This window comes from Lissotriton helveticus, chromosome 8 (genome assembly GCF_964261635.1).
Source record: "Lissotriton helveticus chromosome 8, aLisHel1.1, whole genome shotgun sequence".
Lineage (NCBI taxonomy): Eukaryota > Metazoa > Chordata > Amphibia > Caudata > Salamandridae > Lissotriton > Lissotriton helveticus.
In genome coordinates, this window is record NC_136069.1 from 912,276,300 (window position 1) to 912,289,615 (window position 13,316).

At 42.6% G+C, this 13,316-nt stretch overlaps 1 protein-coding gene across 1 annotated transcript in view; it reads left to right on the top strand.

Moving 5' to 3' along the window:
* The window catches only part of DCBLD2 (discoidin, CUB and LCCL domain containing 2), a 526,471-nt gene that overhangs the window by 112,684 nt on the left and 400,471 nt on the right, over positions 1 to 13,316 (top strand). The window contains exon 2 of the mRNA XM_078657730.1: positions 4,059 to 4,286. Within this exon, the coding sequence (XP_078513856.1) occupies positions 4,059 to 4,286 (228 nt within the window). The remainder of the gene's footprint in view (positions 1 to 4,058; positions 4,287 to 13,316) is intronic.

Sequence of the window (13,316 nt, forward strand, 5' to 3'; positions counted from 1 at the left end):
ACGTCACGACAGCCTTCCGTGGCTTCGTTCCATCAACCCTTCATTCAGATCGCAAGAGTGTTTAATGGCACGGTAAAAGTGAGGCGCCACTGCACAATAGCACTGATAGAACTACTTCACAGTATCGCGACATATATCATAGGCATTATAAAAGTACCCCATATCACAACCGATAGGGATGACATACATAATTCATTATATCACAACAGTTATGGATGAACTCATCAGACCAGAAATAATGATGTCAACAAGTGTATCTGTTATATCACAACAGTGGATTATTATATTGCAATAGTCATCATTGGCATCATAGCCGCAATACTTCTATCTCATGGCTATGAATGACACCCTAACAGAAATTATTCATAGATCAACAGCTATCGATGACACCAAAACATCTAGTTCATTGCATCACAATAGTTTAATATCGCACGATCCCACTAATTAACAATATTCAACAGGTGTCAACGAAGTCATGACAATAATTGATCATATCGCAGCAGTTGTCAAGGCACAAACATCGTCTAGATCGGCATTGTACGAGTTAGAACTAATCTCATGGCAGCTTTCTATGAGGTCACCACTCCCATTCTTGACGTCACAACAGTTGTTGGGGATAGCACGATGTCATTGTAATTGCATTTATTGTGCTACAACTTGCTATTAGACATCGTTATAAATTTTGTTACTACCCTAAACTCTTTAATGCAGGTTGGATGATTACTTTTGACTTACCTTTAATAAAAAAATGGTTAAAGATCATGCCTGCTACGTTCGCTCCGGGGGTCATTGATATCCCTACATATTTCCCCACCGTAGTAGACTTTTGATGTCTATTCAGGGCTATCCAGAAGCTTTAGATCTGTTGATTTTATAAAAAAACACAAGGGCAATCCTATATCATCAAGTTTATTTTACATTGCCCTTGCTATCTTTCTACCTTGCCACATCCGTTGTTATTCCTCACTTCCTCTGCGCGGTTAGCAGAATTGCTCAACAAATACTCAATAAATGGCGGGGTTAATGGCTCAATAGCCACTGTCCCCCTTCACATAATTGCATATTGTGCCTATACTTTGAGGCTCAAAAATTCGGGAGTTGTTAATACCTCGCTCCCATTTCAATGTAAACCGGGGGTTACTCATTTGTTTGTTGACCATAGTTCCCCTTCACAGTATTGCCAATTGCATATCTGTGTTTAGCGCTCAGCGCCTCGGGAGGTATCACTACTGTGCTACTCTCTCTACATGTAGAGTGGGGGTTACTCATTTGTTCACCATTATCCCCCGTCATAATGCTGCCTATTGTATGTCTATATTTAGCGCTTGGAGCCTCAGGAGATGTCGCTACCGCTTAGACCTCTCCACGTAGTCCAGGCCATTCTTTAATGTGACAGACCACTCTATGCTTATCCTTTTGGGCGGTTAAACTCCTTACCCCCAGGCCGTGTGTCCCTTAAGTCTACCTACAGGGTCTCTCTTCCCCTGGCTCCCCTCAAATTACTTCCTACCCGGAAATAGAGAGGACCTAGCGGTCCCTAGCTATACATGCACCGTCTTAAGCGGGGTCTCATTCATCCCATTGCCTTACCTTTGTGTAGCAGTATGTATTGTTCCCTTCTTTTTTCGTAATGCGTGGACATGTTCACTCCCTGCTCTCTTTTTATACAGAGTGTAATAGTCAGAAATCTCGTCGCAAAAGATCGCAAGAGAGAACCGCCATATTCACTCTACGGTGTTGATCTCACCGCGCATGTCTGGCGGCCATCTTAGAGTGGGCTAGTACCTATCCTAACATTACTTATTCGTTTCACCCTGCAGAGGCATATATTTGGTGGCCATCTTGAGGCGTGTAAGGTATTATCTATTCCCCTAATTTTAACTGAAACACTCCCTTTTATTTAGTCAAAACCCTCTCACCCTCACACACCCTCACACTCACACCCCCTCTCACCCCCACACCCTCACACCCCCACACCCTCTCACCCCCACTCACCCTCACACCCCCTCACCCTCGCACACCCTCGCACACCCTCGCACACCCTCACCCACCCTCACCCACCCTCACCCACCCTCACACCCCCTCTCACCCACCCTCACACCCCCTCACCCACCCTCACCCACCCTCACCCACACCTCACAACCCCTCACTCACCCCCTCACTCACACCCTCACCAGCATAGCATAACAAAGCCTAGCATAGCATAGCAAAACATAGCATAGCAAAACAAAACATAGCCTAACAAAACATAGCAAAGCATAACAAAGCATAGCATAGCAAACCCCAACATAACATAGCATAGCATAACAAAACACATCAAAACATAGCATAACAAAACAAGGCATAGTATAGCAAAACTAAGCATAGCATAGCATAACAAAACAAAGCATAGGATAGGAAAACAAAACCTAGCATAACAAACCATAGCATAACATAACAAAATATAGGATAACAAAACACAACACATAGCATAACAAAACATAGCAAAACACAACAAAACATAGCTTAGCTTAAAAAACATATAATAGCATAGCAAAACACAGCATAGCATACCAAACACAACAAAACATAGCATAGCATAGCAAAACAAAGCATAGCATAATAAAACACAACAAAACATAACACATCATAACAAAACATAGCATAGCATTACAAAGCATAGCACATAGCATAACAAAACATAGCATAGCATAGCATAACAAAACACAGCATAACACAGCATAACAAATCAAAGCATAGGATAGCCAAACAAAACATAGCATAGCACACAGCATCACTCAGCACCACCACAGCATCACTCAGTGGCACCACAACATCACTATGCGCTACCACAGCATCACTGAACGCCACAGCATCACTCGTTCGCCATCACAACATCACTCAGCGTCACCACAGCATCAATCTGTGCAACCATTCAACAACTGGTTCAAATATGTTCTCTCAATGTTTCAAGCTTTATTACAAATGTAACAAAAAGTTGTTAATATTTCACTTCTGATTTTCGTCTCAATAACATACACTGAACATAATCTTCACAAAAGTTATTTACAAAAGTTTAAGCTATTGCCATTATAAATTACAATAACTTTTATTTAAGTATTAATTATTACAAAAAATAAAAGCCATTGTTATTTGTAATATCAATACATGCAAGTCATTTAAATACAACACATATTGCATTACAAATGCTATAGGTGTCACATTTGCGAAAGTTATAACTATGGGCATTGTGAATGACAAGTCTGTTTATTTCACTATTTTCAAAAACAAACATAAAAAAAATGTGATATTTACAATACCAATAGCTCAAACTTTCCTAATGCGAGACCTATTGCATTGCAAATGATTGTTTCTCTCATCATTACTTCAATAGTATCAACACTCTAATCCCATCCACACTCTTACTTAACTCTCTGGCACTCACTTCCCATCCACGCTATCACCCAAACTGATAGATCACCCTTACTTCCACGATTCTCCCACCGACACAATCAATCATACTTACAGGATCACCCCATCCACAACTGTCACTCCCTTACCCTATGTTAATTTCACTACTTGCGCACTTTCTTTCAATGTTCACATTCACCCCAACCTTATACTTTTGGCTAAACTCACTGCTTCCACACACAACTTATTCCCCACACTCCTCGCTGCTCTTGACCCCTAGCCAGTCACTCTATAACCAACCCAGTGCCTCCTACTCAACCAAAAGGTAAAGAAAACATAAAGTTGACATACTATATGTGGTGACTCATATACATCTTATTAAGAAGAAATCCAACCTTGTCACATGCTAATTTATGTCACTCACAAAGTATAAGTTCACAATGCACACAGATCATAGATTGTATTTATATTTTCATTTATTCTGTAGTAGATCAAATTAACAAACACAACTTATTCATACCAACAGTAAGTTTGAGGTGATCTCAGAGTTACTTCTTGGCTAAACAAAAATGAAAAAGTAGCTGTCTGGAGCCCTGGATAATAGTACGAATTGCAGAATGAATCCCGAGTGTATGTGTCTACTTAACATTATGATTCTATTATTTCAGGAGATGGATGTGGATACACAGTAATGGGACCAGAAAGTGGAACATTTACATCACTAAACTATCCACAAACCTATCCAAACAGTACTGTTTGTGAGTGGGAACTCCGTGTCAAGTCTGGGGACCGAATTCATCTGAAATTTGGTGACTTCGACATTGAAGACTCCAACTCATGTCATTTTAACTACTTGAAAGTTTATAATGGAATTGGTCCAACAAGAAGTGAAATAGGTATGTGAATTATATATTTGTCTCATTTGGCTTTTATTATATGCATAGTTTCTTTTGTTGCATGTTATTTCAAATTGAAGTTGTGTCATGATTCCCAGATGTATTACTTTTTTCTCACGTTTCTTGTTCTATGACAATACATTTTCAGTCATTGAAGCTCATCGCACTGCCATCATCTCAATTACATTTTGAGAATTCTTTAATATTTTGAGCACACCTCCAGCGCCTTTGTTTTTTCCCCATACACCCCCCCCCACAATTCAGTGACATAGAGGGGAGATAAGTGCCCCATACTAGAATGAATGTATCAAGTTCACTGTGAAAATTACTTTTAGCTACTTGTTTGCCCTGACCACTTAGTGCTGTTACTTATGGCTGCGTGTGATTTGAATGAATAGGGATATCGATAATAAGTTGTTTTCGTGAGTGGAAGTTTTCCTTTGATTTGAGTAGGGTCAATATCGTGTTTTTGTAGATCGGGTAAGTCACCCGAGGAGGGTGCCTCATACAGGCCGATCTTGGTATTAAACACACATAAGGTGGTGGCGGGATGCTTGCAATTTGTCTAACCACTGGCAATCGCTTGGGGTAGCATTCCCACCAATCGTTCTTTTGCCCTCCAAGCCACCTCAGTTTGGACACAGCCATGTGCAAATTAGTCTTGACCGTACTCCAATGGGAACAGTTCAGCACAAACTGCTAGGCCCTCCCAGTACTGGAACACAGGCAATCCAAGACAAGTTTCGCCCTGATTGGGGTAGCTTGTTGGTCATGGTATGGCGGGCAAAATAAGGATGCTTTGAAATGCTACACCGCTTGATTGCCAGTGGTGTTAATATGTATGTAGTTTGGTAGACCTACAGATTGAATAAACGCTGCAATATAGTGCTAGCAATCCACTTGAAAAGACATGACATCTCACAAATATATAGGACTTTGGTGAATAACTGCCTGGTAACAATGGGCAGACTATGAGATAATTGGGGATAATTAGCAAGAGGAGAGTGGACTATGTTAAGAGGAAAACTGAAAAGAGGCTTTCAGTTGCACAAGGAAGGTGGCCAAAAGGTCAGGCTTCTGATACGGACAATTGAAAATATTACACCAAGTTTATTATAGTACAATTTTACTGAAGAATCCGGGAAGGGCAGTTAATGACACATGCATTAGGGGCTGCAGATTAAAGGAACCTTTTATCCATACTATATGGGAATGCCCCAGGATGTTTGCTTCTCTGGAATGGGAAGTACCAGCTGATAGCCATGGAGTCAATAGAGTTATTGGAATTGAAATCTCCTCCTATGATAGTAGGAATGTAGGGTGATTTAACAGCAATGTTGCATTGTTGGTGGTACAAAGGGGATATAATCAGACTGTGGGGCAGCCAACATACTCCCACTATGAGCCAATGGGACAGAAACATTGTATTGTCCATGCAGCTGGAGGAAGTGGTATACAGAGGTCAAGACTGCCTGCAGAAGTTTCCATACAAACAAAAAAAGGGGGTGCCACGCTCAAGAAACAACAAGCACGCCAGTAAGGCTAATGGTGAGGCTGTCTAGCACCTCTATTAGGGCAGAATAGTGCAGAAACACATTGACCTGTTAAGAACTGGGTTATCGACCTTAAGTTCCCCACACTATTTTAACATCCCAACCAAGACATGTCCTAATTAAAGTTTTATGCTGTCGCCAGAGGTTAGGATTTTTAACCCGCACTTACCTCTTATATGGGCTCCCCTAGAAATTTACTTTGCACTGCACACGTTTTTTCACAAAGAGCTCTGGCTTTATGCTTTTATGCTGTTGAGCCCACTCACCCCCTCATAACAATGAGCGGACGAGTGTAGGTTGCTCAATGATGAGGCATGGCACGCGGTTGGGTGTGTGAGGCCTTGTAGTTTTAATATAATCTTTGTTTCAGACGACAGGCTGACACACCACTGTTGTAAGATTCTCCTACTTTTGACATCCTCATCAATAACCTTACTGGCGGGAGTGTTTCTTTTCTTGAGCGTGGCGCCCCCTTTATTGTGTGCATGGATACTGTTATAGGGAGACCGGCATTAGGCTTGTATAGTCTCTCCTTTCCCCCTCTCCGTGTCATTGATTTCTGCAGAAGTTTAACAGGATTTGGGGCCCCTGGAAGGAGTACTGCAGTGGAGCAGAATAAGAACCGTATGAAATGGTATGTAATGCTGAAACAATCAAGGGACATAATAGGAAAGTGCTCAAGAATATTGGAACCACAGAAGGTACTGTTGACCCAGACAGTTTACAAGTGGGTGGGGTACTCCCAAGTCCAATATTGATGTAGATAGTATTACAGTTTAGTTACAAAATGAAATCTGTATAAATATAATCTATGTGGTGGTGTTGCCTGTATGTTTTTTCATGTTTGTAAAATGCTAACCATTGTTAGTGGGTTTTTTTGTTTTGTTTTTTGGGCCAAATCCTAAATTGGACACTTTTTCTTGAAGGACTGCTTCTGAAATGTGACAATATTTTGTACAATTCTAACTGTTTCTAGGGATATCGATAGCAGAGTGCAAACTTTTCATCATCAATTTACTAACGAGGATTAAATATTTGTTGTGGAATTTGTTGCATGCTCTTTTCTGCTGGTCGTTTGCCTGTTTGCTCCATGCTGACATATTCTATAGGTTCCGGCAGAGAAATAAAAAAACGCACATGAGAAGCAGAGATACGGCTTTCACCCTCTTTAAACAAAAAGATGGTGGTATAATGGTGTGCCTGTTTTTTAAAAAAAAAAGTAAAAAGACAACAAGGATGGGCACTGTTAGAGCAAGGTGAACCACGGGATTACGGCATCTCATCTGGAGCGAAGGCCACCACTGTTAAGCAACCCCGGAATGCCTTTCTTCCTCAACATTGCAGAAATGTTCTAGAGAAGATTAGCACTTAAAAATAAGGGTACATTTGGTGGGTGTTGGAAAGGGTAGAACCACCAACAAATATATTAAAAACAAATAGGCAGGCAATTAGCTGCAGGAAGGCCACCAGTGTATTGGGTGTGTTGGTGAAAAGTCTTAGAGCATCAGGGGTGTGGAACTGTGTAAAGTAGTTACTTGCACAAAGGACTAGATGCTTCAGAAACCTAGCAATCTGGTAAAAAAAATAAACTACACTTGCCCAATTGGTTCCATGCAACGAACTGAAAAATAATAGCAGTGTTCTCATTTATCAGAGTTATCATAATGGCCTCTATGATTTTGCCAGTGCTGAGATTAGATCAGGGTTTGGATTTTAGCAAGGCTCTGATTATGACTCATTCGGATTATAAATGGCCCCAAACATACCACTGCCACATTTACTTCAGATCTTCAAACATTCACAGTATGCAAAGGTTCTGTTTATACATGGGCTCCGTTTACACTGGCTTTCTGATTGTGTTTGTGAGTGGGCTCTGTTTACACTAGCTTCCGGGTCACAGAAGGGCTCTGAGAGTTGAGGATATATAATTTCTCTCTTTCTACTTTAGTGTCTGAGGAAGTATCCTGTCAGTTGCTCTGGCAAATTTACTTTTAAGGATTTACTCCGGTTTTAAGTTTCACCTGCAGTTTTGTGAAATCGCTTGTAATGAAGAAAATACAATTCTTAATAAGGGATTAAATCCCATCCATTACTTACCTTTACTTACTATGGGTTGGCTTCTATGTCAGGCTTGGTTCCTTGCTTTCTGTTGGTCAGCTGCTCTTCCTGGGCATCGGAGTCTTATTCCATGTCGTGGTGCTTGACAAAATATGGCTTCCTGTGGCCAGTGTCCTTTCACTAGCCGCAGGCTCCTACAGGTACTCTTCTTTCACTTTTTTCCACAAGCACTCCTTTTTTTTGATAATCAACTTTATTGGGTTTTTGAACAATGACACAATGATTCATAGCACAGTAACATACGGTACAGTACATTCATATCACATGGTGATCAGATCACAGCCACAGTCTCCTTACAGCATGACAGATAGCAAGCCTGATTTGAGGGAACATTAAAGACCAGTGTATATCTCCATTCGCCCACCAGGCCCAGCCATTTACTTAATACTTGATCATATTTGGTCAGACAGCCTCTCGCCTCATATACAGGGTTTCTTGCAGTGCGCACCAATCCAACCCTCTGCGCCAGTGTGACACCGTGGTTGGGGGGGCAGGGTTCTATCATTTGGCCTCTGTGTGATGTTTGGCCACCATGGTGGCCATACCGAGAAATGCTCTGTCAGCCTGAGAACCCTTCCCGAGCCCTCCAAGACCCCCAATAAAAGGACCAGGGGAGTGAACAGGACTTTCCATCCCAGGACCGCATTGAGCTCGTTCACTGCGTCTGTCCCATATTTGTGTAGAGCAGCACAGGACTAACTCATGTGTTAAAACATCAGCTGGGGTTTCTGCACACCACGGGCCGCTTAGTTGGAAGGACATCCAACGTCTGACGTCAGACGTCTGACTGGGGTGAGATGGGTGCACGGAAGGTATCCATCTGCAGTCCTTCACCCCTTCCCTCCTCTCACGATGTCTGTTTTTTCCCCATCCTCCCTCCTCCCATGTCTATTTAATCACTCCCCCGTATCTGTTCTTAATCATTCTCCCCGTCCTCCTCCCATGTCATTGTTTGATCACTGCCCCTGCCCTCCTCCCTTATCCCTAATTCATCCAACCGCTTTTCTTTTCACACCACCCCACCCCTATGTTTCTTGCCCCCCTTCCAGCCCTGTTGTAAGACATGTTGCACAGCAGTGCAGGCTGCTGTGCAACATGGCTTAAAGGGAAAAAAGCGCTATGATGAAGGTAACTGGCCGTGTAATCATGCTTTTTAGGTCTCGCCTGAGCCAGCGCATGCGCTGCTCTTGCGAGACATTTAGTAAGCTGCTTTTGGAAGTGCTTCCAAAGCGGCACCCAGCTTGTGCGTGGGCGCACCACGCTCCGCCTCTGCTGCACGCGCATCCCTTGTTTTCCTTCATTTTGCTCAAAGTGCAGGTGTCGCGATTATAGCAAAAGTAAAGAAATAGATGTTTTTTTCTATTTCTTTACTTTTGCTAGAATCGCGGCACCGGCGCTTTACTTTTAACATTAAAAGTAAAGTGCGGGTGCCGTGATTATACAAAAGTAAAGTGATAGAAAAACACATCTATTTCTTTACTTTTGCTAGAATTGCGGCACCCGCGCTTCACTAATAATGTTAAAAGTAAAGCGCGGGTGCCGCGTTTATCGCGGCACCCACTGTTTACTTGTAACGTTAGAAGTAGGCAGTTATCATTGTAAGTCTTTGCGTGATGAAGCCCCTCTTCCCTTGGACACTGATCTATGCCATGTTGTTAGCTCAATTGATAAAAAACAAATTCAATAAAAGTTCGGAGAAACTGGACATGACAGTTTTGATTATAGGACTTAATTAATCGCCTAAAATATTTTATTCAAGGCCATAAATCTTTTCAAAATCATTTACCCAAAAGAAAAACACGAAAGATGCATTACATTGGTTGAAAGCTTAATGAAAATGTTTTTGTTGGATGCAGTATTTATCACATGGGAACAAAGACAGCACCATTGCCTAAATTGTAAAGGTAGATAATGAATTGTTTTATCTGCAAAATAAGTCTCATAATAGTGGCACCATATTAAACCAAGTTGTAAAGTATAGCACGCGTAGTGCAAGTATTGAATGAAAAATAAAAAGGAAGTTTGGAAAGCAATACCTAGTGAGTGGTCAGGATTTAGAAGAACAAAAGGATGGTGACAAAATCAAATGTGGAGCGTTCAGGGGTAAGAAAATAGATGAACTAGGTCAGACCTCTTTCTGCCACTGAGTTAATGTTTCTGTGTTCAAAGTAATTCGGAACACATTTTACATCAAGCACATAAACAAATGGCAGTTTTGGATGCTGCTGTACACCAAGGTGTCCTGTTCAGCACATTTGTACCAAACCTGTCTTATCTGCTTCACTCTAAGAAGCTTTGACCCCCTGAGTTTCCTAAGGCAAAATGTTAGAGATTGCGTTCATTCAGACTTATGCCTGCAGCTAAAGACAAATGTTGCCTGAAACGCTACAATTATAAAATCTGCAGAGCTTGCAGATGTGAGGTGACAATGTGAGAAGATGAAAATATATTCACATTTATAGGTGCGTTTGTGCGCATTGAAAGGCTCCGTGTCTCTATTCTAATTATTTTTGGGGAAATGTGCTTTACAGGGCATCTGACAAGTAGCCTGTCTTTTCGTCCTTATTTACATTTATAAATTGAAAACCTTACGTATGTAGGTATAATGTTTACAAAAATATGTTTAGTTACATACACAAGGTTTGCAATTTAAAAATGTAAATATAAACCGTAAAGTCACGCAGCTTTTCAGATGCCACTAAAACACATTCCTAAAAAAACTATTAGAAGAGACACTCAGCCTTTCAACTGGCACCCTTCATTTAGCCATTGATCAACCTGGTTGTCACTATAGAAACAAGCAATGGCATAGCCAATAGGTCTAGACGCCTTTGGGATCTTATAAGTGTTTAGCCATGCAACAGTTGGTGTTGTTGCACCAAGGATATTGTGCTGCATAACTAAATACTTATAAGGCCCAAAAGCGACACCTACTCCTGTGTCCTTGTTTGCCAAACTACCAGGCTCTTCCGCAGTCTTCAAAAGGCAATGCAGACTGATTGGCAGTTCGTGCTGGACTGTTCCCATGAGGAGCAGAGTTATGACTGACTTGCATGTGGCTGGGTCTGTACTGAGGTGGCGAAGTGAGCAAAAGAACGGTGATGGCTTTATTTCAAATCTGTTTGTTGAATATAAATTGAACAGACAAACAAAGAGGGGGAGAAACAAAGCAAAGTACATCACTGAAAGTATGGTACCTTGGTAGGGTCTTGCCACAGTTCTCCTGTTATAACCAAAGAAAACAATAGAGAGTAATGGTGTAACAAAGATAATACAATATGCTTGTCAATTAACAGGATACACTGGTATAGCTTTATGTTAAAGTATAACGTTTAGCATAATAACCATAGAGGGGTAGGGATCTACTTAAAAACGAGTGCCACTAATGTCCCTATTTTAGTAAAAGCACCCCCGTGTAAGAGAACAAGAGGAGGGGGGCTTGGGGTCACTGGCCCAATGTTCGGCTATGTGAGTAAGCTTTGTGCATACCAGCGTATTAGCATGAAAACATGCCAGTACTTGCGTGATGGTGCTAGTGAGAAAAGGGGGTTAGTAAACACTCCCTTCCTTAATGAAATGAATTCAAAATGAAATGAATTCGTACTTGTATAGCGCACTTACACCCTGAGGTGTCTTGGCACTGTACGCATACCGCTGTGGAACCCTTCCTGACTTTTCCCTGTGAAATGCCCACTCCTGGGCACCCCCAAGGTGAAGCCAGGCATCCCAGCACTGTTGGGGCCGTTGTGGAGATTAAGCAAGCTATTGCCCAGAGTTGCAGAGTGGGACCCATGATTAGAATAGGCACTGAGGCGAGAATTATCAGGTCCGAGGAAATTGAGCCCAATACCCGCCGAGGCGGGAATTGAACCCTGGTCCCGGGCCAGATCTCTGCATCAGGGTCTGCCGCTCTAACCATTGAGCCACACTTCTCCTGTGGTGAATGATTAAAAAACGGGTAGGAAGCGTGAAGGGAAGGACGTGCTTTCAGATCATCAAATGGGCGGATAGCCAGAGTCTTCTGGGAGGAGGGAGATGCCCTGACAAAGTTCTGTGGGATAGGGGAAGAATGGCGTGTGCCTCTTGAGTAAGGCAGAAGGGAGATCATCAAATAGCTGCAGCGCTCTAAGACGTGGAGGGGTAAAGCAAGCATATTCAGTCTGGGATAGGTGTTGGATTAAAGTTTGCCAAGTGCTGGTGAATTTGGTGTCCGTGTGATTAAGATGTCGGTAAGCAACTCTAGGGCCAGAACATGCCACAGACGGAGAAACCACGTCGCATTAGGTGGAGGGCCAGGTTTCTTCCAATATACAGCTATGGTCTGTTGTGCCGCTCCCAGCATTTGTGCAATTAGGTGCCAGTCTGAATGTGTTATGGCTGTTAGTTGTGAGGGTCTAATGCCCAACAATGTTAAGGTTGGAGAGCTGGGTATGGGGGATCCTACCGTATCTTTAATGTGACTAAGGATCTCCTTCCAATAAAGCGTCAGGTTGGGGCAAGACCAGCATATGTGGATGAAGTCACCCGTTCCACTCTGACATCTTTAACATGTTGATGGGAAGCCGGAATCGTCTGTAGACTGACGGGAGTAAAGTATCACTGTGTCATACGTTTATAGGCCGATTCGAGTTGGGGGTTGCTTTGGTATATTTTAGGCATGTCTCGGCATAGTCGGTCCCAGTTCTCTGGGAGAACCTCGCAGTCCAGTTCCGTGTTCCATTGATTTTGGTATGTGTGGGGCTGGGGTTGTTGCGAGTGTTGTAGCACTTTGTATGTGTTAGAGATCAATCCTCTAGATTCCCACGAAGGCCTCATAGGGAGTAAGCGGTCTAGTCGCTCCTTTTGTGTATGCGTGAGAAAACAGCCAGTGTCTAAGTTGATAATATTGCATTCTTTCATTGTCTCTAAGGTGAAACATTTTTTTGCACTGGTCAAAGGTGATCAATGTGGCCCCTTCGAATAAGTCTTAAATTACGCGATACTCACAATCCGTCCAAGGTAGGAAGGCGTGAGGTTGGGGGTCAGATGGACAAGTGGGGTTGCGTGCTATAGGGGTGTTGGGAATGGAAATGAGGTCAGGCCCGAGGAACTGCAAGTCTGTCCCATATGTCTAGGACCGTTTTTTTAGGGGTAGCTATGTATGCGCAACGTGGGCCAGCCGTACGAGGGAGCCAAGCTAAGTCCCACAGGGGTCTACTCGCCACAGCGTGGCCCATATGGAGCCAGTGTTTTTCGCTTTCCCATAACCCCCCATTCTGAGATGTAGTGAAGAGGACAGGACCAGTAATATTCGAGGAGGTTAGGGCATGCTAACACCCTCCCCCCCCCGATCTTGGGGTAGCATCAAAACTTTGTTGGA